The following is a 26,359-nucleotide window of genomic DNA, read 5'->3' as shown; positions in this document are numbered from 1 at the left end:
CACTTGGTAGAAAATCTGGAGCAAGTGCTAAGCAGAGGCTCTGCCCGATAACCTTCAGACGTTTTAATTAGACATTCCGACGTAGGACCAGCCCAGACAAGAGCCACGGACCTTCAAGTTCACTTGTTCATCGCTGTCTCCTTAGCGACCATCCAAAGTGGAGATGATAACTATAGCTAGGGAAAGGCAGTTTATGGTTAGGCCACCGAACCTGGGCTAGCAGGAGCTTAAATGACAATTTTGTAACCTGTATATTGATATGTGTACAGAGTGTCCCAGTAAGAAATGACATTTACAAATTTGTAGAGAAGAAAGAGACATTATGTACTGATTTTAATACCTGTATCTATTGTTCAAGTGGCAAAGTTGGTACAGTTTACCTAGTGTAATTTATTTTCGAAAATTCCTCCATCAGCATCAATGCACTTGGCAACTCCTGTGAGGACATGGCGTGTTGCCCGTCTGTGTGCATCTCGACGTTCCTATATGCGGGCGATCGCGATCAGGTTCAACTCCAAGTAATGTAACAGGAAGGCAGATGGTCAGTAGAGTCCGTACAGATGAAATGAAAGTAAAAGCAGAGAACAGTCTGTGGTCTTACAAACAGTAGCTGGATACTTCAATGAACGAGCTGTATTTATTGAAGTACCAGCAGAAATGTGCTTCGTAAATTGTACTCTTCTCCAAGTCTAGTTACAATGATCTAGTCAAGAAGGATGAGGGGGGCAGGGCATGTAGCACGAATGGGGGAGATGAGGAATGCATATAGGATAATTGGTGGGAAAGCCAGAAGGAAGGAGACTACTGGCAAGATCATGGCGTATGTGGGCGGACAATATTAAAATGGATCTCAGAGTGATAGAATGGGATGGTATGGATTGGATTGATCTGGCTCAGGATATGGACAAGTGGAGGGCTCTTATGAACACGGTAATGAACCTTCGGGTTCCATAAAATGCTGGGAAATTCTTGAGTTGCTGCAGATTTGGCTTCTCCTCAAGAAGGGCTCAGCTCCATAAGCAAGTATGTAATTAAAGGCAGAGTACCAACGGGCATTTAAACGCGCACCAGCAGCGGGCATTTAAATAAACTCCGGCCAGCTCAAGCTTACCACTGTTTCAGAAGTCCGGCGTTTAAAGGTTAAGTTAGTACCAACAGAAATCTAGCAACCAAATATTCTCTGCCTCAAAAGGCCAATCACTTATATTTGTATGTAGTATTAAGACTCTGTAACGTCCAACAGCCGTTCTTCTGCTTTACACTAAGAATTTAACGTAGAAATAACTGTTCATACAAAGGAGCGTAGCGATGGGTGAAAGTAGGTGCGCTACCGTAGCATGATTTGTGTCATCCACGGAAGGCTGAGAGACTGGTCCCCCATCTTTCGAGAAGTCACGACCAAATATCGCAAACGTTAACAGGTTCAAATTTTGCTTTTTTGTTCTCATGTTCACTTTGACTTCACTTTCCCCAGGTATTTCCTCTCTCGTGAACTCGAATGCATCAGCTGACAAGACTTTGTAATCTTCAAGTAGTGTGTTGGGTAGCTGGAGGGAGTTGTTGAGGCGAAAATTACCTGATATATGAATGTAGTCGAAAACTGTAGCAAACCTCTCCTGCTCATCTGTCTCCATTTCGTAACCACAAGAAGACAAAGAATTATTGGTACAAAACATGACGGCACAGACTTGAACGCCTCCTGTCTTAAATGTATAGGAACGGATACCGTCAAAAACCGCCAATCGATAAATATAACTTTTCCCCAAAGAATTTTGACCCTGATTATCTGTATGCATTGCCACTTCAAAGTCGCAACACAGCTCGTTGTGACACAGTGTATGTGTACTAAAAAACTCTGTCTCAGTCAGAAGTAGAGTCTCATAAGGCTCCAAATAATCTCTCATCATCCAAATTCCCGAGTTATCTCTATGCACGTCAGAAAATATATTTGGACTCGGTGTTGCTTCAATAGAATCACCAGCGTTCCAAACATTTTCTAAAACAGGTGTTGTGTTTCGGGGTGTTTTCTTCAAGACTTTAGCCACCAGCAGTTGCGTCGTAGGGACGCCTGGCATTGTTGTCACGAGAGGGCCCTCCTTGCCTGCGTAGATACCGCTGCCCGCACTACCCTCTCCCGGGAGGCTGTACCCAGCTCCCAGGAAGTTAACGTCCAAACCATAAGACCATGATGCTTGTGCCTGGACAGCTGAAAGTATAAAAAAATCAAGAGGATATTTTATTGAATTCTATGCGCTCTATTATCGAAAGTCAGAAAATTAACGTAAAAATGAGGAAGCTCTGGTTGTCTGTTCGTATGCTTCACCAACAAAATTCGCTGTCGACGGTCCACGTTGAATATTTTTGGTGAATTGAATTTCATTCAGTCCAATATCACCCTTTTTTTTTTGTTGCTAGTGGGGTGGGATTAAGTCCCTTGTACTGCGGCCACTTCTGGCCTATTGTACCAGCCCCCAGATGATAGGTGAGGGTGATTGTGGAGCAATTGGTGGAATGAAGATTGGCAGGGGAAACCGAAGTACTCGGAGAAAACCTACCCCAACGCCACTTTGTCCACCACAAATCCCACTTGTGAAGACCCGGGATCGAACCCCGGCCGCCGCGGTGGAAAGCCAGCCACTAACCTCTTGAGCTATGGCGCGGCCCGTCACCTTCACTTTACTTAACTTCAAAGAGAAATTACCGGCTTCTCAAATACTGCTCATCACACAAAAAAAAATTGTTACTAGGCCTACGCACAGACCACATTAAGGCATACAAAGTCTATTTGAGTCACTTAGTAGGACAAAAATTTATTGAACCACAGGAAAATACATGTCCTGAAATATGCTGTGTGATAAATGCAATATCACTTAGCTTCAGAACTATGAATTTCATATGAAAAAACATTATCCTCAAGCCGTAAGGTATATTTAAGACACATTGGAAAAAACAAGTTCTTTTATGCGTATATGAGCATTCCGTTCAACCGGAAAGAAATTCGTTTCTTTTCACACTATCCAGACGTATCCAGTCTCTTGTCCTATATGTGCTACAGGCCCTATCCACGCGATTAACTTACTGGAAAGGGAAGATTTTCACTTATCTCAGTGCAGTTATGGTAATGAGAAAGCGAGGAGCTTTTCTATTTCGGACCCATTCAATTTAGTGAAATTGTGCTTAGAAAAACAGATATGCTTTACTTGGACTCGTACTGAACAGATCTACAATAGGTACCTCAGAAAGGTACCCACTTTGTGCGTGAAATAGGTACATCAAGAAGAACCCACTTTGTGCGAAATACGACAAAAACTGACTAGCGACCTGGATCTTGTCGATGACTTACCTGTGAGGAACGGCAGTTCTGAGTACCACGCCGTGGGAAACACAACGTCACGGACACCCAGAACCTTAGCCAGTGAGACTGCAGGTTTCTCGAATATAATGTCGAAGCAAGTGAATATTCCGAACGTCACTCCGAAATCTGTATCGAAGACGGAGAGTTCCGCTTCAGAGGTGATATTGAACCATACCTCGCCAAACAAGTTGAATTTGCGGTACCTAAAATATAGAAGTAAATGCACACCTTTGAAACTGTTTATCCGTTCTCTATTTAGCCCACTTGGGGCACCTAGTTTTTCACACTAGGGTAATATTAAAATGTACCTTGGAGAAACAGTGTGTGTGTGGGTGTGGGCTGCCATAGATAGGAGTCCTTAAAGGGAACTTGTGAACAAGGCAATAAAACTCACACATCTATCAGACGAGATTTTTTTCGCTAGTTCGGCGACTGTAAAGTTTTTGAGCAGTACTGAGCTCAATGGAATTAGTTCAATTAGTAATTCGTTTATAGTTGTTATTTCATAGCAATGTTTCAACTGCATACGCGATACAAAGTTGATGGGAAGGTCATCACTAATAGCATACAGGTTTAAGAGAAGCCATCAAGAAGAGCTTTAAAGTACTATCCTGCAATGTCCTAGAGAGACTAAGGACATCATGTAAGGGCCGCGCCATAGCTCAAGCGGTTAGTCGCTGGTTTCCGACCAGGCGGCCTGGGTTCGATCCCGGGTCTGGTCAAGTGGGATTTGTGGTGGACTAAATGGCGCTAGGGCGAGTTTTCTCCTAGTTTTTCGGTTTCCCTTGCCAATCTTCATTCCACCAAATTCTCCATCATCATAATCACCCGGGGCAGGTACAATAGGCCAATCAGTGGCCGCCGTGCCGAGTGGACCCAGTTTGACTCCACCCCCCACTAGGCGAAATTAAGGACATCAAAGGCGAACCTCAGTAATTCAGACGAGATTCGGCTGTTTAACTAGCAGAAGTCTCGAGTGTTGCCGCTACACCCAAATACACAACTTGCACAACTTGTTCAAGCACTGACAATGACCAACACATGAAATTGTACCGTTGTGTGAGAACAGTATGTAACAACAGAGGCATAGATTGAATATTGTACAGGCGACTTCCTCTCTTGACTGCCATGCTTAGAGACTCGAACTATCCGCTTAATTTTCATCTATGAGCATAAGCTTACATTCCTAGTTAACCACGTATACAGCGATAGCGATGTATTTAAGTGTGAACAAGAGAACTTGTAACCGAAGTGCCAATAAATCCAATCATCCGAACGAGAACCCGTTATTTTCGTCACGCGTACCCTCCTACACGTGATAATATTTACACTCCTTAGAAAATTAATTTTTATATAACCAAGAGACGTGTTAACGTCAGTCCAGAAAACTGCCGAATCCACAAACGCTGTGTTGCATTTATCGAATATCGAATTGAAAATGAGTAAATGGCCACAGGAAGAGATACTTTCCGCCCCGAGTCTACCCGATCTCAGTATACTAGATTTCTCTGGCACAGGACTCTTTCTTGAAGGACACAGAAATTGTAACATATAGCTGTCCCCGTGATTGCATGATTGAGCACTATGCCATGAAAACAACACGAGGGCGTGGAGATATAGGTCCACCATTCTTGATCTCGTCACTAGATGAAGGCAAGTAGTCAGTTTCACGCTCCGGCCGCTTTAAACGACAAAATATTCTTCTAAAACGTGACTTCACTCCAAGAGTCTGAAGTCTGAAGTGAAGAATTTCGGAAGCAACAGCTGCAGTTACGCAACAGCGGAGAGGTACACTGGGCGTAAGCGAAGCTACAGAGCCCATATCTGAATAAGTGCCACAAGTAAAAATTGTGTTCTTCCTGATTGATATTCTGTTCTATTGTTCTGCCAGACAGCTTTGAATACATATTTCAATATAAATCACCGGCTTACATTTACTGAACCCAACAACAGTTAACCTCAATGATATAACTCATTCAGCACTCACTGTTAACTGTTTAATAAGGAAATCAGAGAAACGTAATTCTCAGAGCTGTATGATATATCTCCTGTAATTTGCAACAGAATACTTTAAGAGAGGTTTGTGGTATATTTACTTATTTATTCGTTCATTTATTTCCAGTTCATTGCATTCCTCAGGAACTCTGATCACAGAGTGCCTAATAACTAGATCCTAGTGTAAAAGGAACTGGAAATTATGAGGAAGGAAACGACCCAAATTGAGGGAAACTTCAGTCAGGACATTCTGTGTCAACGCAGAGATTAGATCCAGACTCCGCCAAAACACAAATCAGAAATAAGATATAAAAGTTTGTGACAATGGTACATTGCTACAAGTATTATATTTTTGGCCATCTTCCTGTCTATTTTCCAAAAAAACTCCTGTCTATTTCTCAAAACACACAACGTTTCGGAGACTGGATTCTGTCTTGAAAAATAAACAGAAAAATGGGAATAGAAAATAGAAAATAGACAGGACTATGGACAACGGTCAAAATTATAATACTTGTAACAAATCAGAAAACTTACCGCTTGAACTAACCTCTAATTTTCTTGTGGTGTAAAGTGTTATGTGTACAGTAATGTACTGTCACGTTTTAGCACTAAGAACCTGATATTAGGAACCTCACCTCGCCACGACGGTTCCGTTTCGGTCAAATACAACGTTGCTGTTGTAGTAGACGACGCCTGATGATGACCAATTAGTGGCGTCGGGGCAGGGATGCACCTCCGGAAGATTTACCACGACATAGATGCTGTGATTCCGAGCCGCACAAGACAGTGTGCGAATGGCCTGAAATATTGGGTGAAGTAACCTCGTGAGGATGACATTTCACCTAGCTGCGACACAAGTTACTAATTCTATGGAGAGGTATCTTCACTCAGCTGGTCAAGAGATTCAATACGTTTTACAGGAACACTGAAATTCATCACCGTTTTCAAAAGAGAGAACCACTTCATCTTATCCTGAACCGTAGAATCCAGTCTACCATCTCATTTCTCGTTTCAGTGAGAATCAATCTCATCCCTCTATCTAGTCTAGGTACGTCTTTAACCTTAAGGTTTCCCCACCAAAACGCTCTATGCACTTCATATCTGATTATGCAAGCTGCCCCCTCCCATTTTATCCTGCTTGATATCTTAATCCTAAAAGTATCTGGTTAAAGGCAAAAATTATGAAGCTCCTTCTTGTATAGGCCTAATTATTTCCTATCTTCTACTGTTTCCTAAGTCCCAGTATAAGCTAAGCTAAAAAGCTATCCTTGCAACAGGCCGTGAAGGCCCACAGGGTTGTGAGACGTCGAGACTCCCATAATTATCTAGACATTTAACTAACAGATGGCGGTGGCGGTGGGGTTGTCAGCCTTACGCGCCGGCCGCCCNNNCCCCCCCCCCCCCCCCAGGAAGACTCCTGGTGCTCATTTCTGTTAGAGGCTGAGTCGAACCAAGGGCCATACTGTGGCTGGAAGGATTAGGTCAAGTGAAAAAATCCACCTCATTGGGAATCAATCCCGCGACCTTCCGGCTTGTGGCATAGTGCCTCAACCAACTACGCTACCGCGAGCCCCAAGTTTCAGTATACTCTTCAATTATTACCACGAACATGTGCTTTTCCGTCACAGAGGAAGAGGCAACACTTCACACTCACATAAGAAAACAGAAAACAAATTGTTTTTAAGTTCAGTCTTTAGGTTCGTAAACAGCAGACGGCAGGACGAAATATTCCGAACTGAAATGCAGCAAGATTGACCCACATCCAATTGGTTCTTAACTTTGCTGTGAATGTAATTCTGATTCGTTGCTGTTGTACCAAAATATTACACCTTTGCAATTAAGTAATAAGTAATAAAGTAAGTAATAAGTAATAAAAAATAAATGATAATAATGATAATATGTGTTGAAGCATGAATGAACAGAATTAACAAAAGTAGCGGATACTTCATACACCAAGTAATTATGATGTGAGATTTGAGGTTTTCAAGGCGGTGACTTTGATGGATGCCATCTTCTTGGATGTGATGCCGTGTAGATATTGTATAAACCGACGTTTCGGAGGAACGTACCGCCTCCATCTGAGTCAGTCTGCAGCCACCTGCTCGCGCTGGTTCCTCTCTAGCGATTTTTATACCCTGAAGAGGGAGACGATATGTTCCTCCGAAACGTAGGTTCATACAAGATCTACACGACGCCACAACCCAGAGACGGCATCATTCAATCATGATGTTACCGTATATGTTCAGATGTGTTCAGTTACTTTTGTTCAATATATATGGACAAATACCGTCTTAAGTGCAACAATTTTATTGTAGTTTTTACTTATTTTTCCTCTTCCACACTACATGTTTCGGCCCTAATTGGCCGAAACATGTAGTGTGGAGGAGGAAAAAGAAGTAAAAACTACAATAAAATTGTTGCACTTAAGACGGTATTTGTCCATATATATTGTGTGAGTGTAACAGGATGCTGAAATATAATATTACTTTTGTTCAACTTAATATGATCTTGTCTTCATGGGAGCGCATGTTCAGCAGACCTTAAATATTTTGAAGTTTAATTAAGTTACCTCCGCCACGTTGCTTGAAGTGTCTGTGCAGGGATTCACTCGATCGTCAGGATGTGGCAAGGGAGTAGCAAACTTCGTGGAACTTCCATAGGTGACCAGTCCGCACTCCGGAAACACGATGATGTCCACTTCCTGCAGCAAGTAAAACAGTCACTGCTTTACACATTAGGGAATATGCCCTGACCTTGATGATAGCCCGATAGATGCCGCGAAGTGACTATCATTCCCTCTGGGTATGAACGTTGTGCTAACTCCTAACTCTCGTGACCGAAGTTTCGACCTTCTCCCACACGTTCTGAAATTAACTATTAAGACCACCTTCCAAATATTTTCTTATTCAAAATGAACTTTGCAGTAGAAGCTTAATGAATGTCGTGGTTCAAATAGGCGTCAAAAAAGCAATGTATTGAGCGGGTATGAACATAGAGAAGGCATTGTGTGACACGTGGCAAACACATTTCATCACAAGCTGTTTCTTGTAGCAAATAAACTGCAACATTATGAACGCCATTTATCATAGTTAAGCAGCATTTCAGCTCCCATTTAAAATAAATCCCTTCGCTGTATGTCTACTCTATTTCCCTGATGGCTTCCTAGAGGTCTGTTGTCCAGCTGCAAGGAAGAATGATACAGGATGAATTGCGCTTAGGGGAAATTCAGTGATCGGTGATCAGCAGGACCCGGATTTTGATGACATGTCATCTTTTTTTCCTTGTATCCTATGCGATGCTCTTAAATAAATAAATCTCGGATATGAGCTGCTGGTTACAGAAATGTAAATTTTATAGGTAATTTTTTGTCATTTTTTGACATTTTTAGGTTTAAGGTAATTTTCTGGTAAATTTTTGGACTTTTAAGGGTATTTCTTGTCTTTTTGGCCATTTTAGGGAATTTTTCTTCATATGTTTTCTGAAATGTGAATAATATGGAAGCGAAGTGTTCTTTCTCTTTCTCCTTTACGTAATTTTTCTGGATTTTTTCGGCCATTTTATAGGTCATTTTTTAAACATTTTCAGATCATCAAAATCCGGGCCCTGGTGATCAGTAAGCAGTCAGTACGTGTACCGATGCCCCGATTGGACGAGTTCATATCGCTCCAAAAACATCGTGAAATAAAGCTTTGTATAGAGAGACCCTAGCCGGTCACGGTAGCCTAGAGGTCTGAGTCATGTACTGTCTTCGCTCGCTTGGAAACCGGGATCGTGGGTTCGAATCCCACTCAGGGCATGGATGTTAATTTGTGTGTGTTTGTTCTGTGTTTGTGTACTGGTAGAGGCCTTGCGACGAGCTGATCACCCGCCCAAGGAGTCCTACCGAATGTGTAAGATCTAGAAAAACCGAAGTGAACGGAAAAGTTCATGGAGGTAGGCCTAGACCCACTGGGGCTGTAGTGCTAAGGAAAAAAATAGAGAGACCCTGACTCCGTTCTGCTGACGCCCTTTACTGTTCAGTCAATTAGGTTTAGCTTTAAGTTCCCCACAATATATTTTAGCAAATACGCGGAGCACTTTGATCGGGTTGACGAGTTCACGGCACCGCGCTTCTGGGCGACCAGTGCACCGCGTGCTGTTGGATGCATGCAAGTTTCGCCGATGACTCAGCATGCTTGATGGCTGATAACGTTTGGAATGAAGGAAAATAATTAATTTGTAGACGTCTACATGGTATTATGTTCGTGCATCGGAGTTTGTTTATGATTTGTCAACAGTGGGCAGCTGGTATCAGCACAATGAGCCTTTTGTTCCCAGTTACAGTTAGTAAGCAGTGTGGCACGACATGGTTCGCTATACTTGGAGCAAGGCGTATTTCTGTATGACACCAACGTGAAATACGGATCTGCTAGAAAGTGTCGACGAAAATTTCGGCTTGAAGTTCGTGATGAAAGAGTTCCCATCAGACAAACAGTTCACAAGTTTGTGAATAGACTTAGAACAACGGGACTCTTAATAGACAAAAAGCATAAGTGCCGAGTACTTACTGAGGAAAAATTAATGACATAGGGGCCAGACTTGAACATACATCTAGAAAGTTACTGAAACGTCTAGCTCAAGAGACTGGAGTATTAAAGTCCAGTGCAAGAACGACGACACAATTGCTGAAGCGATCCACTGAAAATTGGTGTCTGGTGTGCTGTAAGTGCAAGAAGTATTGTTGTACGTGTGTTTTAACGAAACAATAAATTGCGAAAGATATTTATATGAAGATTAACAGCGTTTTCAACACCTTCCTGTGATCTGTGAACAAAGGTAAGAACTTTCCTTCATTCCAAATGTTATCGGTAAGCTGATTCATCGGTAATATTCGCATGCGCTCCCCGGCAAGCGGCGCTCCGGTCCCCGCGAAGCACAGGACTGTGAACGCGTCAAGTTTACTAAAAAAAACACTGTATAATACTGATGAATGAGTATGGGCAATGACAGACAATATGGTCATCCATTATTATAATCTAGAGATAATACTAGTGCCTTCTTTTCTGAGAAAGATAAGATAAATACGGACATCATGGAAATTGAAATTATATTTTACCAATACGAACTAAAGTCATGCAACAACACTTAGCGTAATGTGAAATATATCAGAAATAATCCATATTTGATGAGTATTTCTGAGATTAAATATCTCGGCGAAGAAAATCAAAAGAGATAAGAACAATTAGGTCTTCATTTAGTGCATTCTTTAGGAAACTGATACAAAATGACAAATGTGAAAAGGACTTATCTCCTGTGGGATTAACATTCAGTACCCATGGGAAACCTGTTAGATTACACGAGTTACGAATCAACTACTCTTCACAGTTTGCTCTTGTGAAAAACGGCGCGATTATCTGTATTGGTAATATACGAGTAGTTTCAGTTTGTGCATGTTTGGCGAAAAGTTGACGTAGGTTTTAGTTTTCTGCCTGACAACTAACACTCAATGTGTTAAGCCAATACCTGGGGAACAAAGTTACAACTTATCTCCTTCGGCAATTGATGTATGCCATCTTCTCTGAAAGGAGAGGCGGTATGCACTCATACTGTGACAAGCAGCGCAGTGGTTCCTGACAGCTCTAAATTTGCAGCACCAGCAAAACTGAATGTGGTGTCTAAGGGCTTCTTGCACTGGTCTCAGTTACTTATGTAGCTTAATAATATTGATTTGCAGTTAATTTGTTTAACAGTTCTGTTTCAACTGTCGAAGTTACATGGAGTAGAAAAAAATATGCGAAGAGGATCATGAATGTTAATCAGATAAATATTTTGGAAATATGTGCTCGTAGCCTATTTGAAGATCGCCGTGGCCTGTAGTCCGCAAGCAAACTATACCGATCGAGGGACCTCCGCTTTTCAGCGAAGTTAGTGTCAACTTTTGCGGTTAGACGGTGTAAATTTGTCAGCGCAACGGATCCCCACGGCCATTAATCTCGGTTTTCTATACCGCAGCCCTTATTTCCTTGAAATAGCTCCTCAGTTATCCTGCGAACCCCGTTCCAGACACACTACTTCTCAGAAAATCTGGTAGCCCTGAGAATCGAACCCGGGACCTCTGCTTCTGTAGCAGGAACTCTGGCCGCTAGACCACAGAGGCGGTCCCTATTTGAAGATATTACGTACAATATTGAATACATAAGCGAACTCATAATATAGAATCTTGGTTGTCTGTATATCCGTCTGTATACTTAGGGATGATAATATTTGCTGATTTGAGAAGGGAAAGTCTACATTAAATGTTCTCCGAGGAAGAACCTTAAGTTAGCGACAGTGAAAAATAGGTAAATTTTACATTTCGAGAACTAATGAATATATGCCTTCAGGAGAACAGAAACATTTGCTGCTCAAGTATGCTTCCGAGCTCTTTAGGTGTAAGGCACTGAAGCTTTACACATGAAGGGCATAAGCAGAATTCCAGATTGCAGAAATAAATGCCGGGAGACTCGAAAAGCTGGAAGTAAATAGAATCTCAGAATTTTTAAATATGATCCAAGTGGAAACGAAAAGTTGGAGGATCGGCAGAAGGATAGGCTGAACAAAGGTGACCTTATGGGACTGCATAAGTCCATTTAATGTTAATAGCGTCACTTTCAATTTTACCTCTTTAGAGTCATATGATTATGTAAATTTGGAAGGGCATGCGGTAGCGTACGTGGTTGAGGCACTACGCTACAAGCCGCAAGGTAGCGAGTTCGATTCTCGATGAGGTGGATTTCTTCAGTTTACCCAATCCATCCAGCCGCACTATGGCCCTGGGGTCGACTGAGCCTCTAACAGAAAAAAGTACCAGGAATCTTCCTGGAGGATAAAGGGAGGCCAGAACGTAAGGCTGACAACCTTACCGCCATCTGTGAGCTGATTATCTAGAGACACTCTGGGACCCTCAACTTCTCACTAACCTATGACCCTTCATGGCCTGTTAGAGGGATAGTGTTTTATATAAAGTTGGCAATGAAGCCACGGTTTAAAAACTATAACTTAAATGAAAAACTTCGTTTAACTTGGAATCCAATGCACGACATATGATGCCTGGTAAATTAAAGAAATATTTTCTTTCGCCCATAGCTGACAATTGATTGTGCTTCCGATTTCATAGAAAATGGGAACGTACGAATGTAGTGTTTATAGGCACTTCAGGGTCGACGCCTATACATATATGCTTCTGTAGATTGAGCCTAGATACCCTTCTGTTAATCTGGCTAAAAAATTAATTTGAAAAATGCGTCTATCAGGCTGCGAAGCTGTCTAGCACTTGGTGCATAGCGCAGTAAAGTTAGCAATAAATAATTCGTTGAAGGAAGAGAATGAGGAACTATGTGCTATTGTTCTCTGTTTGCAAGCCTGCTTATATCAAGCTGTATCGTCAATAAGAGCCATTATTCCTAATTAGATACTATCCATTACTAAACAACCAGTAATAAAGAAGAGCTTAATAATGTAATTAACGAAGCTGTAACTAGTAACATGCAGCCCCGTAACAGAAAACTGAAAGAAGAACTGATTAATGCAGAGTCACAGCTTGGTTTTTTTCCTGACAAAACACAAGGAAGTGAAAGATTAAAGAAAGTAAACCTATCCCTGTAAGAGGCCGTGAAGGGCCACAGGGCTGTGGGACGTTGAGGGTCCTACATTTCCTCTAGACAATCGGCTCAAAGATGGCGGTAATGTTGTCAGCCTTACGCGCCGGTCGCCCTTTACCCCCCAGGAAGATTCCTGGTACTCATTTCTGTTAGAAGCTGAGTCGACCCCGGAGCCATATTGCGGCTGGATGGATTAGGTCAATTGAAAAAGAAATCCAATGACCTCATCGGGAATCAAACCCGCGACCTTCCGGCTTATGATATAGTGCCGCAACCAACTGCGCTATCCCGTCATTCAGAGTTAAAGGCATGCAGCATTAAAGAACCTGGGATGCAGATATTCCCATAACTGTTTACGTAAATGCTTCAGAAATAATACACGTGGGTAGTATGAATTGTGAGCGAGGACTGCGAAATGCTGCGCAAACTGGGGTGCGCAGTGCGTAATGTCTTGTTTCTTGGATTGATAAATTTCGTTGTACACGTCATCAATATATCTGACATTTTTAACCACGAGGAAAAACAACTGTTTTCCTACAGTTCCCATAATAAACAAAATGGGCACACATAACTTACAGAGTTTATGACATATATTTATTGTAGTCGCATAATATAATCTTTTCGTGACTTACATATTTCATACCGAGACTGACTGTAAATTTAGATCAAGCGTTTGTATTGCCATTATAACATGAACAGTTGAGTGTATTTCATTGAACAGTCTATACAAGTAGTTCCTCCGGTAACGCCTCGTTATTTCCGTGAGGGACGTGCCATTAGTAAATACAAACAGTCCAACAAAACATAACACTGTTCACTGACTTATTCAGTTGTATTAAAATCATTATTGTTCCTGACTATATCGATTTATATATTACGCACTTGTGTTTCCTATTTTCTTTGATTCTGAGCTTTTACTTTCTCTGTCTTTCAGTCTGTTTTCTAACGAATTTTATTCCTATAAGTGATGTCTTCGTTAAAATTTAACGTTGAAATTGAAATTATTTCAAAAACCTTAGTTTCCGCAGCAACCTGTATCCTTTTCGATACTGAACGCAAAACGGTGCGGGTCCAGGACACTAAAGAAGAAAAACAGATGACGACACGTCGAAAAGAAGGAGGAGATAGGGGAGGAAGAGGAGATTCAGCATTAGAAATGGAAGAAGCAAAGTTAGAAAGCAGAGGAGGGGAAGGAGGAGACAAGGGAGGAGTATGGAATTGAAGATAAGATTGAAAGGAAAAGAGTAAATATAAAAAGGAGAAGGAGCAAAATTATGAAGAGAAAACATTTCTTCGTGATGCTTTAGATCGGAATTCTTGCAGTATTTCAGTTCCCAACCGAAGGCATGAGCAGCCCATAAACGGAAGCGATGTAAGAAAGTGTAGCGTTCTTGAAGAAAGCAGAAATATTGCTGAAGGACTTTAGAGGAACAGACTATTTGTAGACCTATACATACATGGAATGAGACTATTAAAATGTATTTTAAAGAAATTTAGGTATGGAATGGATTAAACTGGCCCAAGCAGGTTCAACTGCCGTGCTCTTGTGAAAAAATAATGAATTTAATGTTTTTCGGTGATCATCACAACAACTAATAAATAAAATTAATATTAAATTGTTTAATGTCGCTTCTAGTTATTAGCTGTTGTGTTGACTGCCATCAAAATACCTTAATTACAATGTACACAACAGGCTGCAAAAAATAAAGATGAAGTACCGTTAATGAATATTTCGGTTCGTTTAAAAGTGTGGGAAGGACGTGACCAGGTGAGCGACTATGAGCTTCGCAAGACAGGCCCTGACAGACGGAGTTAGTTTTATCTTCACGAAATGCAATTTTAACTGTTTTCAGAAGTCCACGGGTTGCCTGCCTTCCATCATGGCGGGTAATCCTGAGTGACGTGTTTTGCTGCAGTATGACGTAGCGTTACGACATCGGATCCGCGACTTGCCAATTTCCTTCCATTCTTCACTCGGCCTGACAAGGGGCCCTGCCTTCCTAGAACTTCACTTTAGGAAGTGTCAAGGCGGTCCTGATTCTTTAACCTCAGATTGTGACCTCATTTCCTTCAAGCGAGAGATTTACTCCATTTAGCTTTGTGGGTGTATCTTCCAGATATGTCAACTCACTCCCTCTTCCTGCTTCACGTCCTTAGTCCCAAATTTCAGACGAGGGGGAAGGGGAAGGGGGAGGGAGACACACAAGACGCAAGTGATCGCTGGCGAACATACGTCGCTCATTCTGTATTTCAGCATCCCGTTGCATTTGTTCAAATTAGCGTCCATTGTTTATCTTCCGTCAAAATTGCAACACTTTTACATTGTACACTTCAACACTACATGTTTCGGCCTGAAACGGCCATTTTCAGCTGTCTTTATATTACGCATATTTTACTAAAACTGTGTTAAAAACTGCTACACTGGTTTAATTCGTGTTAAAATCACACGTTGTAGTCTTCTTAAGTAAAACTAAATAAAATCCTTTAAAATTTCTATTTCATATTATTTCACCTCACCTCACCTTGATACATTTACGAAAATGACGACACCGCCGGCGAGGTGAAATATTATGCAACATAAATTTTAAAGGATTTTATCTCGTTTTACATAAGAAGACTACAGCATGTGATTTGAACACGAATTAAAACAGTGTAGCAGTTTTTAATACAGTTTTAGTAAAATATCTGTAACATAAAAACACCTAAAGATGGCCGTTTGAGGTCAAAACATGTAGTTTGAAGTGTAGAATGTAAAAGTGTTGCAATTTTGACGGAAGATAAACAATAGACGCTAATACGTCGCTCAACTCATGCGTTTATTAATCACATTTTCTTCGCAAAGACTGAGTACTCGTTACTTTGTTTAATTCTGCCATCTCAGCTACACAATTTTCTTAGTGTCGAATGGAGAATGAGTGTAATAATATAGTAGCAGAATGCAAGAGATTCTAAAGGTTATGACGATGGTGGATGACAGAATTACTGGGTTTTGGGACTCTTTTCCATCGTCCGAAATTCTAAGAAATAGAAAACACGACGTTTCGGAAACTGAATCTTTTTCCGTCTTCATGTGAGGAAGAAAGACGACTATTCAGTTGGGCCCCTTAAAATGAGCTAATCTCAATCACTGGTCCACTGATTAAGTGTTTTCCTTCCTCATCAGAAGACGGAAACAGAGCCAGTTTCCGAAACGTCGTGTTTTCTATTTCTTAGAATTCCGGACGATGGAAAAAGTCCAAAAACCCAGTAATTCTGTGATTCAGAATACAGTGACATGATGGAAAACCACCAAAGAGCCCAGGCATGACAACCGTCGCCTTTGTGCCGAGATCTGACAGGAAGCGGAAGGACTATAATCTCTGAAAGAAGACGTCCTGTTGTACGGCAAAGGTATGATGTTTCATTGCCCTTGGAAGAGAAGTGTTCATTAGAATTGGCTGAAACTTCACACACGCTATCGACTTAACAACTTTCGTACTGAACGTCGCGGTGTAGCTGGCGGTATTCCTGAATCCTACTTTAAATGTACCTTGTTCAATTCTCGGTCCAGATCCTGGCCATCCTAACTGAAGTTCCTCGCATTTATTTTCCTTAGTCCACGCATGCGTACGACGGAATAGTGATTTAGAGCTTACCATAACAGCTTCAGTCTATCTCTCCCAATTAACTGGTTAAATAGCAGGGCTGTCTCAGTCTGTATAGCGACTAACCTAAATTGCGTTTCGATTCCCGGTATGGAGAAAAAGATTTTTTTCTCCCCTATAACGTCCAGCCCGACATTGGGACCCACATAGCGTACTCATAATGAGTACCAGGGACTATGTCTCCATGGCTGGGGCATGGAGCTAACCACTCACCTCCATTTAATGTCGATGTCAAGAATGGTGGAGTTATACCACCAATCCGCCATTGGTCTTCATGGCTTGTGCTTAATTAATTAAGACCAGGTATATAAGATTTGAAGGTTTCCTGGCCGTGACTATGAAGAATGCCGTCTTCTGGGATATGGAGCCGTGTAGATATTTTGTTAACCGACATTTCGGAGGAACGTATCGTCTCCATGTTCAGGGTATAAGAAATCTCACGGTAACCTTGCTTTTCCCTTCCCCCGACATGATCTTATACCTGTTCTGGCCTGCTGCCTGCTGGTCCATCTCTCCAGACCCTTCCCCTCTCCTCTCCCATGTGGTCCCCCTCCCTTCTTTCTTATATAGCTGGGTGTCTTGACTGGTACTTAGTCTATAGACATCTGCTCACGCTGGTAAATTGCTCGCGGATTTCTTATACCCTGAAGACAGAGGTGATACTTCCTCCGAAACGTCGGTTAACAAAATACATATCTACACGGAGCCACATCCCAGAAGACGGAATTTCTCTAGACCAAGTATAGTTTTACCTTGCCGGTAATTTAAAAGCACAGTTATTTTAGCACTGTGTCCACTAGCTTTCGTGACTATTTTACTAATTTATTCAAAGACCATCGTTCTTTATATAATCACCTGGTAATCTCCTTCAGTTACGTCTGGGCCTTTTTTTTCTATTAAGCATTTGATAGGATTAACAACATACCAAACAGAGAAGCAGTGAGTTCTTTTTTGCGAGCACCTACTAAGGATGTGGAGTCACGGAGGCGCTGCCTAGAAACGTGACTACAATTTAGTCAAATAAGCTATGAGTTAAGGGAAAGTACAAAATCCAACCATGAAATAGCATACCATATGTGTTGATGTAACTGCATGATATGTAACAACAGGATTTCGTTTCCTAATGCCATTTCTTCACGGATTTTGTTACAGGTGTTATCACCCACCTGTTCCGCCGCCCGCCTGATGAGCGGGACATACTGCGCCACGTTCTTTGAGACGATATCGGCGACACTATCTCCCGGGGAGCCTGTGTCGGGGGAGTACTCCACCACAGCAGCCACATACGTAGGAGAATCTGGCGTCGAGACCTGGCAGAGAACATCATGCACAGTGCAGCAGCATGAAGAAATGAAAATAAATAGAAGACATTCACTTTCATCTTATCTTAACGATTGATGTGTCAGTTACCGTAACCTACACATTCAACTTCACATCTATGAAAACTGAAATTAAATACATTTCTCAATAAATAAAAAACTAAATATTTAAAAATGAATTCTTTGTTCTGTGATATAACACCTTGTAGATGCAGTGAAAGTCAACCGACGTTCAAAGTTGCTTTCTGTGTGTTTCGTGCTGGTTTCTTACTTGATTTACTCTTCGGCCCTTAAGAAGTAGGACGACCGAGGGGTCAGGGTTCGAATCCTGGTAAGGTCAAGTCTCTTCTCCATGTCGTCCAGATTGACTCTGTGGCCCACCCAGCCTCCTATCCAATGAACACCGGGGGCTCTTTCTCTGGGGGTAAAGCGGCAGGTGTATGAAGCTGACCACTCACCCCCAGCTAGTGCCGAGGTCAAGAAAATGTGGATTTATACATCCAGTCCCCCATACGCCTTCATGGCGTAGTGCTTAATTAGATAAGCATAAGGACAACACTACCTTTACCTGTATCTAAATATTTATAAAACTGATTTAACAATTTCGGTAGTACTGATTTTAGGCATTCTAGGATTTGAATTGCTGTCAACGTTTCGTTGGAAGTCAGAAATAAATTTACGATTGTGGTCTGGAACATAATATTTCGGTAAAGAGGGTATTAATGTCGTTTTTTATTAAAACTGGCATGATTGTGTTTTAAATTGTATGTAGAATATAAGAATAGATCAAATATATGTTAATATCAGCATTTAATTTACTTGCTCCTAATTCGTACAAAAGGTTGCGCCCAAACTGAAATGACAATATCATAATCTCCAAGGAAGATCCATTTAAAACGGATTCCCGTCAAACCCCTGTGTAGGCTACTCTCCTCTGTCTGGGAGGCCCATTCTGTCTGCACTTTTACGGCTCTTTCATGCTCTGTAGTATGCTAGAAACCTAAAGAAAAAGAGAGTAACTTCCTCCGAAACGTCCGTACCTGACTAGACACCGTCATTTCCACGAAAATAGCTGTCTTCATCGTAATTGCCAAGAGAACTCATATTTCAAAAGCTCTTACTTTTTGTTGCATAAAAGAAACGGAGACAGACAAAAAGTGAAGTCAAACTGAGCGCGAGAATCAGCCTTTTATTAGCGGCTAACGCACAGGATGTGTATGTCCAGAGCATGCAGCTATTAGCATTCTCATTATTAATTTGTGCACACAGCTTGGCGTATGTTTATTTGGATCTCACTGCGTTATTTCGTATTTGGGAACTTCATTTTGCTGCTTTGCTACAAATGAAAGCAGAGAACACAAGTACTAAAATAGCATTTGAATACTTTAAGATAAGCAAATAATCCTCTTACACATTCCCCTCGTGCATATGAGGAATTCATTTTGAATAAAACACATACGAGGTCTGACAATTAATTTCGCGAACTCGTCAACGTGTGCTTGCCATAGCAGCAGTGGACGAAAGCCTCAGTGTGGTTCCATCACGTTGACATATTAACTTTTCACAGCTGTGTTGTTGTTGATCTATGGCAGTCTCTTTCTGAGTGGCGCCTATTATTGTCTGTGTGTGTTTTGGTGTGACGTCGCGAGAATGTTGGAGCTTGAATTAGAGCACTGTGAGGGAGTTTTTAGCTAGTAAACAAATAAGTGTGCTGGAACACATTCCCTATTCACCGGACCTAGCCCCCAGTGACTTTCTTCTGTTCTCGAAGATAAAGGAAATATTGAACGGAGGCATTTTGATGACACTGATGACATCAGGAGCAATACGACAGCAGATCTGAAGGTCAATCCACAAAACCAGTCCCAAAATTGATTTGAAGGGTGGACTAGGCGCTGGCATCGGTACATACTTTGAAGGCGACTACAGTGATATTCAGCAGTGAGGTATGTAGCACTTTTACCGCGGTGAGTTCGCGAAATTTACTGTCAGACCACGTAGATGTGATCCATCCTATTTATACATAACTGATATCTGTCAATGTCCTGCATTTCAGACGTTGGACAGACTGTATCAGAGGTGGCACAAACCTGAGCGCTTGGTTGCAGGATAGCTATAGAAAAAACCAGCCGACAAATGACGGACCTCATATCCGATGTGCTTAACTAATGATCTGTAAGAAACAAGTAAAAATCATACTAGTTTATCATGAGACATTTTCGCCGTTATGTTTATACTAACTTCGGAATGGCAAGTCATCCAATGTAAATAAGCTTTATGTAAATAATAAACTGCACTTCAATACTAGACTTTTCATTTCGTCTAAGACGGGGTCTCCAAAGTGTTCCCTATCAATCACATTTTCCCATTAAAACTGTATCAGTAATTCTCATACCCTACTGCATGTTACATATGTCGGCCATTGCATCCTCTTTAGTTCACTTCCCACTTTTTCTGTCATTTCTCGAAGAGTAACAAATTCTGACACTCTCAGTTATGTAATTTTCTCACTTCTTTTATAATTTCCTCGTTATTAACTCCAAAGTACCTATTACTGAAACATTCTCAATCTGAGGTCTTCCCGTAGGGCGAGAGATTATTTTTGAATACATACAAAACAACTGATAATGTTATGACTTCATACTGTTGGTTCATTGTCATCCTTATCCTGTCTGACCTATGTCCTTCTCCAGGGTCTCTGATAGACCTCTAGATGTGAATGAACCTCACTTACTCATGGAGCTGAGCCTTTCTTGAGGAGAAGCCAAGTCTGCAGTTGCTCAAAAATTTCCCATCATTTTGTGGAACCCATGTGCCGAATGAACCTACTGTGTATAATGCAGTTTTAGAAGTTGATGAAGACGGGTGTGGCTTATTTCAAGGCAGTATCTCTAAATTCTTCCTGAGATAATGAGAAAACAACGAGCGAGAACATCAGGTAACTCCTCCGAGATCCGAACGGAGTATGCAAGTCTGGAACATTACCAGTACCGAGATGAAAATTGCAGAACAGCCCTTTTACCTACAGCATTTTCCTCAGGCTCATGTGAGAAGAAATGATTAGTGAATTGTTTGTCTAATTAATGAACACGTTTATTAAGGAAAGAGTGTACGCCTACTACAATTAAAACAAAATTGAAATGACCTCACGCCATATTTTAAATTTACGCAAAGAACATAAGACACTTTTCTCGAAGACCATTCCTTTCCAAGCTAAAATACAATTTCCTTCGGCTCATCCATTCAGTAAATATGCCTGAAAATATACATGAAGTACTGAACACCTTACTTACATGCGAACCTAATGCAACGCCGTTGTCAACTGAACTATATTTGCTTCTTGAACAATACAAAGTGTCTGGCTTGAATAAATACAAAATAGTTCAAGGTTCAAGCTTCATAAAGATAAGCTTAATCACGTCGGGACACTTTCAGTTGGAGATAAACTACGCATCTGAAAATAGTAGTGTAGATAAAGTTGTGTCAACAAGCAGTGAATATGTGTAAATTACGTAGAATACGTGAAAGGTTGAAGAGATGTTAGGCAACAAACACAAACACAAACACAATGATATCCTCAGTTCATCACGCCCTATAACATAAGAATATGCTGGAGCTGTGTTCCTCACGACAGTGGCTGTTAACATTACTGTGTGTTGGGTGTGACGCCATGTAGTTTGGTACAGAGTTACGAAATTATCAGAGGAACTTATCTCCCAGATTTTATAGCATAACACCCCAGAAGAGCAATAACAATGGGGAAATGTTACATGATTACAAACAATTTGTAATTTAATTCATTACTAAACAATATTTTAAACTCAAATTATATAAATTTTCCTAAATAAACTACTTACCTACCTACAAGAGGGTGCCTGACTTGTATTACGAAGTTTTAAAAATGTTTGTGTCCAGAATATTATGTACAGTCTTCGGGAGCACTCTATACAGAGATTTGCTCATGGCTACAATTTGGCTGCAATGAATTTGTACCATCCAGGACGAAGGAAGGTTTGATGTATCTTGAAATAATTATTGTAGTATAACATACAAGATCTACAGAATAAGACTGCACAAGCCTCAGGACATTGAATAAGGACGGCAGTGTATTCAAAAAAGCATACTGTGACATGAGCCTGGAAGCTGCAACATGCTCATCTGCTGGGCGGGGCATAGCGGGGCGCGTTCCAGTGGTAACACAAATACACCGTTACTCTGGGTTTTGATGGAACTGTTGAGGACATATCCATGGCAACGACATTTCAAACAAACTGTTACCATGGATATGAAAAACAGAAATCTTCACGGAGATGATTCATATCCCATCCGCCTACCAGGGATAAACGGAAGTCAGTCGAGAAGCCGTAAGTTCAGAGTGAGTCACAAGAAGGAGGAGAATAGGAGAGGACACAGAAAGGCAAGAATACGGCAGAACGCGAAGTGACTCGGCAACGAATCAAGGCGCTTTCGAGAACGAAGCAGAGCTACCCAGAGAGGGATTCGTTATCCAGAAAGAGTGAAATGTGTGAACTGTTATAACTGAGCGTGATTGTGATAGTGACGTCAAATATACCTAATCATCAAATCTAGAATCCACAGTTATTAGTCACGCGTACCCCCCTTACACGTGACAATATGAAATACGGTCCTCAGGGTAATATGTATAACAGAACAGCGAAATATCCCCCCTGGATCGACAATGAAAGGTGCGTCACTTTTCTGCTCCGCCTCTGCTTGACATCTATGAACCTACAAGAATGAAAGCCAAACAAGGCAATGTACTTATAACTCTGACACTTTACTAACACAGTAGTTAGCTGCATATGCCTTGTTCGAACTGTCCATAAATTTCCTGATATCATCAGAATGTTTTCCGTTGTGTCCTAAAATAATTCTAACAGCGCTTCTTTCCGTGAATAATGCTTTCAGATGCACTTTCATCATTGTTGACTCTTCAGCAGTCACGGGTATGTTGATCGATTTGAGCTTCGGCACGTGTACGCCGGACAGCCGACAGCTTATCAGAACACGCATTATAAGCAACATTCGTCCTCACGTCTTTGAACAGTATCATCTTTTCATAAACCTTCCTTGATTTCGTATAGTAATCATCATATTGAGATGTCCCTCTCTCGCATCCCCTGGCCACACAAATAGGATTAGAGTACCTTCTTTTCTCCGGCAAAGAGTAAACCCTCGATTTATGGAACCCCGATTTAAAGGACAAAAGTCTTCGGTACTTCCCTGTTATTCTCCTGTTGCTATGTCGATACTTCTCCATAATTGCCTGGTTCATTGTCTCCGATCGCTCGGACGCTGGGGTCACGGGTTCGAATCCCACTCAAGGCGTAGGTGTTTGGTGCCTGTATGCGTTTATTCTGTGTTTGTGTTGTCCTGTGTTTAGGTAGCGGCCTTGCGACGAGCTGATCACACGTACAAGGAGTCCTACCGTCTGTGGAAAATGATTACGGAACCGAATAAGAGGCCTGGGCCCTGAATAAGCTGAAAGAGCCCATGAGAAAAATAACCTGGTTCGTAACTCGCCAGCTGCAAGGGCAACACATATCCAGTATACAACTCGTTCTACCGTTAATTAATGTGTGTTGTGCTGCGTTTGGTTTGTTTCCTTTTATAATTTTTTAATTAACACACCATGGACAAAAAAAAAAAGAGGAAAAGGGTCGAACTTTAGTGTATAACAAAATTTAGAATTGATTGAAAAATTAGAATTTGGGTCTAACGGATATTCGGCAATATCGGATAACCCCTCCCCAAAATCAATCTCTTAAATCACGGACGTATTCTGTCAATTGTTGCAGCCATGATAAACAATTCTGTTATACAAAAGAGTAGAGATGTTAATGCAAATGAGGAAATGTTCACTTAGTTTTTATATTCTCTATTTTTCTCAGCGGTTCCGAGATTAATTATAAGATAAACTGAAATTTATTTGACTTTTAACTAGCTCCTGTATATGCAATCGTCTCAATGAAGGCAACCTTTGAGTCTAGAACTACTACCATTTTTAATTAGATTATGTCACTAAAGAGGACAGACTTGTCTAGCTGATTCAAGACAACCCACTCGATGCTTCACTGACAGTGGAAGCAGTGGCAGAAATATAGGGGCTTCATCAAGGATTTCGGGCTGCATAACATCTTTCCGTACATGACTTCTATATATCTGTGAGCTGTGTGCGTAAATAAACGTGCATTTATGGACACCTGTGGCTTTTACTATCTGTCTCTTGTGAGAATTTTGCGATATACGTCCAAAGGGCATATAGATACTTGAGTAAGAGGGTAAATCAATAAGTAAGTTAAAAATGGACATACAACTTAAACAAATAAGAGTACTTATTTGAAAAATGCTTTTATTTCTCAACATAATCTCCCTGTACATTGAGGCACTTGTTCCATCGTTTCACAAGCCCCTGAAAACCAGCAGCATAAAATTCTTTGGGCTGCTGTCGGAGCCAGGCGTGTTAACACGGCATGGCCTACCTCATAATGCATGACAGGTTAGGTTTTCACAAAGTCTGTGCACGATGGGTGGAGCGCATGCTGACCTCACAGCACAAAATGCAAAGAATGGGTCTGGCATCACATCATCTCAATCGCTACCACGATGAAGGACACGATATTCTAGCCCGAATTGTCATAGGTGATGAGTCTTGGGTTCACCATTACCGCGGTGAGCGTTATGCCTCCGTGATCCCAGAAGAATGTTAGCATCACTTTCCTGGAGGATGGTTTCACCTTAAACTTTTTTTGTCAGGTGTATCAGTGAATAAAAGCCGGGTTTGCATTGGTAATTGAATTTATTGGCCACTTACAGGTCATAACTACAATTATGTCTTAGACCTTCAAGATCACTCTAATTATATCACATAAAGTCTTCAATGTCTGTTAACTCTTCACAGCTGAAATCTCACAGCTCGTTTCGTAACGACTTCGTGTCCTTGACTCACGGTTTCTCAGCCATGACTGACTACAAACGACCTTCACTGTCACCTATAAACCTTCAGCACGAACGACGCAGAAAACTTCTATTATTGTAGACGTGTTTACAGTTCTGCTGCTTAGCGCTGGGCATGGCGCGGACCAGACTGAAAACACTTGTTCTGTTGTCTTCTGTAACCTAGTAACGGACTCTTTACTAAGAATCTGTCTTCGCGGGAACTTGTTTGCCAACATTTTGCATAGTAATGAGTACACATGTAACAACAACAACAATATGTAAAGAAGAGTGTAATTTTTCTCCTGTCTCCTGTCAATTCCTCACTTTTAACTCCACGTGTATTACTGTGCACTCTATTCTGAAGGACAGTCAGTCTGTGCTCTTCTCCTGTTATGAGAGACCGAGTTTCATAACCATGCATTACAACAAGGAGAGCGGAGCTGATCATACGTATTTATTTATTTTAAGAACAAATGTAGGTTATATGGATGCTGTAAGCCAGTAGTTTAGTGCATCCCATTTTGTTCAAGTGTCATATGTGCGTGGAGAACTAAGCAGGAAGAATCTTCCATCATATCCTCGCAAATTAACATCCATGGAGAGCCGTGTTTTGCATCACGTCGGACATTATCATGCTAATTTGAGAGCACAATGCCCCCAGACGCGGCATTATCTGACGTCATTACGTCAGAGTCCATGTCATTGTTCAGTAACACTGATATTGTGTTATATCGCTTTAATGGAGGGACAGGAAAACTGTAATATAGCTGCTCTGTTATACTGGTCTTAACCATTTAGAGAAAACTGGTAATTATATATACCACAGTATTGAACTATGCATATTGCACAAACTGTACGTTTATATTTCCTTGTATGAATAAACATGGTTAAGGTTAACTGCTCTATAGTACACAAATGCTGCACGTATGCTCCTAGCTCGTCATGAAGTTCTGGTTTGCTAAATACAGATCTATTGCAGGAAATCTAATCGTATTACTGGTGTCCCACCGCGCATTTATAAAACCTTTTATATATTCAGTTCAGTACTCAGAACAAACGAAACGAACTCCGTGGCCTGTAGTCCGCAAGCTCTACTGTCACTGGCTCTACAGCCCCCTTGGGCCTTGGTCTCTGATTTTTTTCAGTTTCATGATTATTTTACAGACGGTAGGGTTCCTTGGACGAGTGATCAGCCCATCACAAGGCCTCTACCTAAACAAAGGACAATATAAACACAGAATAAACTCATACACGCACCAAACATCCATGCCTTGTGTGGGATTCGAACCCACGATCCCGGCTTCCCAGCGAGCGAAGACAGTACATGCCTTAGACCGCCCAGCTACTGTGGCCGATTTGCTATGGATTACGAGATTAAATTACCTTAGGGACGAAGAGTGTACTTCATATAATTAATTTCCTCATGTTTGCTGGAATAACTATTCGTACGAAAAAAAGTGTTTCAGG

General features: G+C 41.3%; 1 protein-coding gene across 1 annotated transcript; it reads right to left on the bottom strand.

The window, feature by feature from the left end:
- Positions 1-1,174: 1,174 nt before the first annotated feature.
- On the bottom strand, positions 1,175-23,286 carry LOC111871912 (vanin-like protein 2). The gene is made up of 7 exons (XM_023865310.2): positions 21,226-23,286; positions 20,023-20,105; positions 17,780-17,923; positions 7,920-8,051; positions 5,986-6,149; positions 3,344-3,558; positions 1,175-2,206 (listed from the first exon to the last, which is right to left on the bottom strand). The coding sequence occupies exons 2-7, from the start codon at positions 20,080-20,082 to the stop codon at positions 1,257-1,259; spliced, it is 1,665 nt and encodes a 554-aa protein (XP_023721078.1). The 5' UTR covers positions 20,083-20,105; positions 21,226-23,286; the 3' UTR covers positions 1,175-1,256.
- Between the last annotated feature and the right edge of the window lie 3,073 nt (positions 23,287-26,359).

The sequence above is a fragment of the Cryptotermes secundus genome, unplaced genomic scaffold, assembly GCF_002891405.2.
Source record: "Cryptotermes secundus unplaced genomic scaffold, Csec_1.0 scaffold1551, whole genome shotgun sequence".
Taxonomy (NCBI): domain Eukaryota; kingdom Metazoa; phylum Arthropoda; class Insecta; order Blattodea; family Kalotermitidae; genus Cryptotermes; species Cryptotermes secundus.
This window is presented reverse-complemented; position numbering and strand designations above follow the sequence as displayed.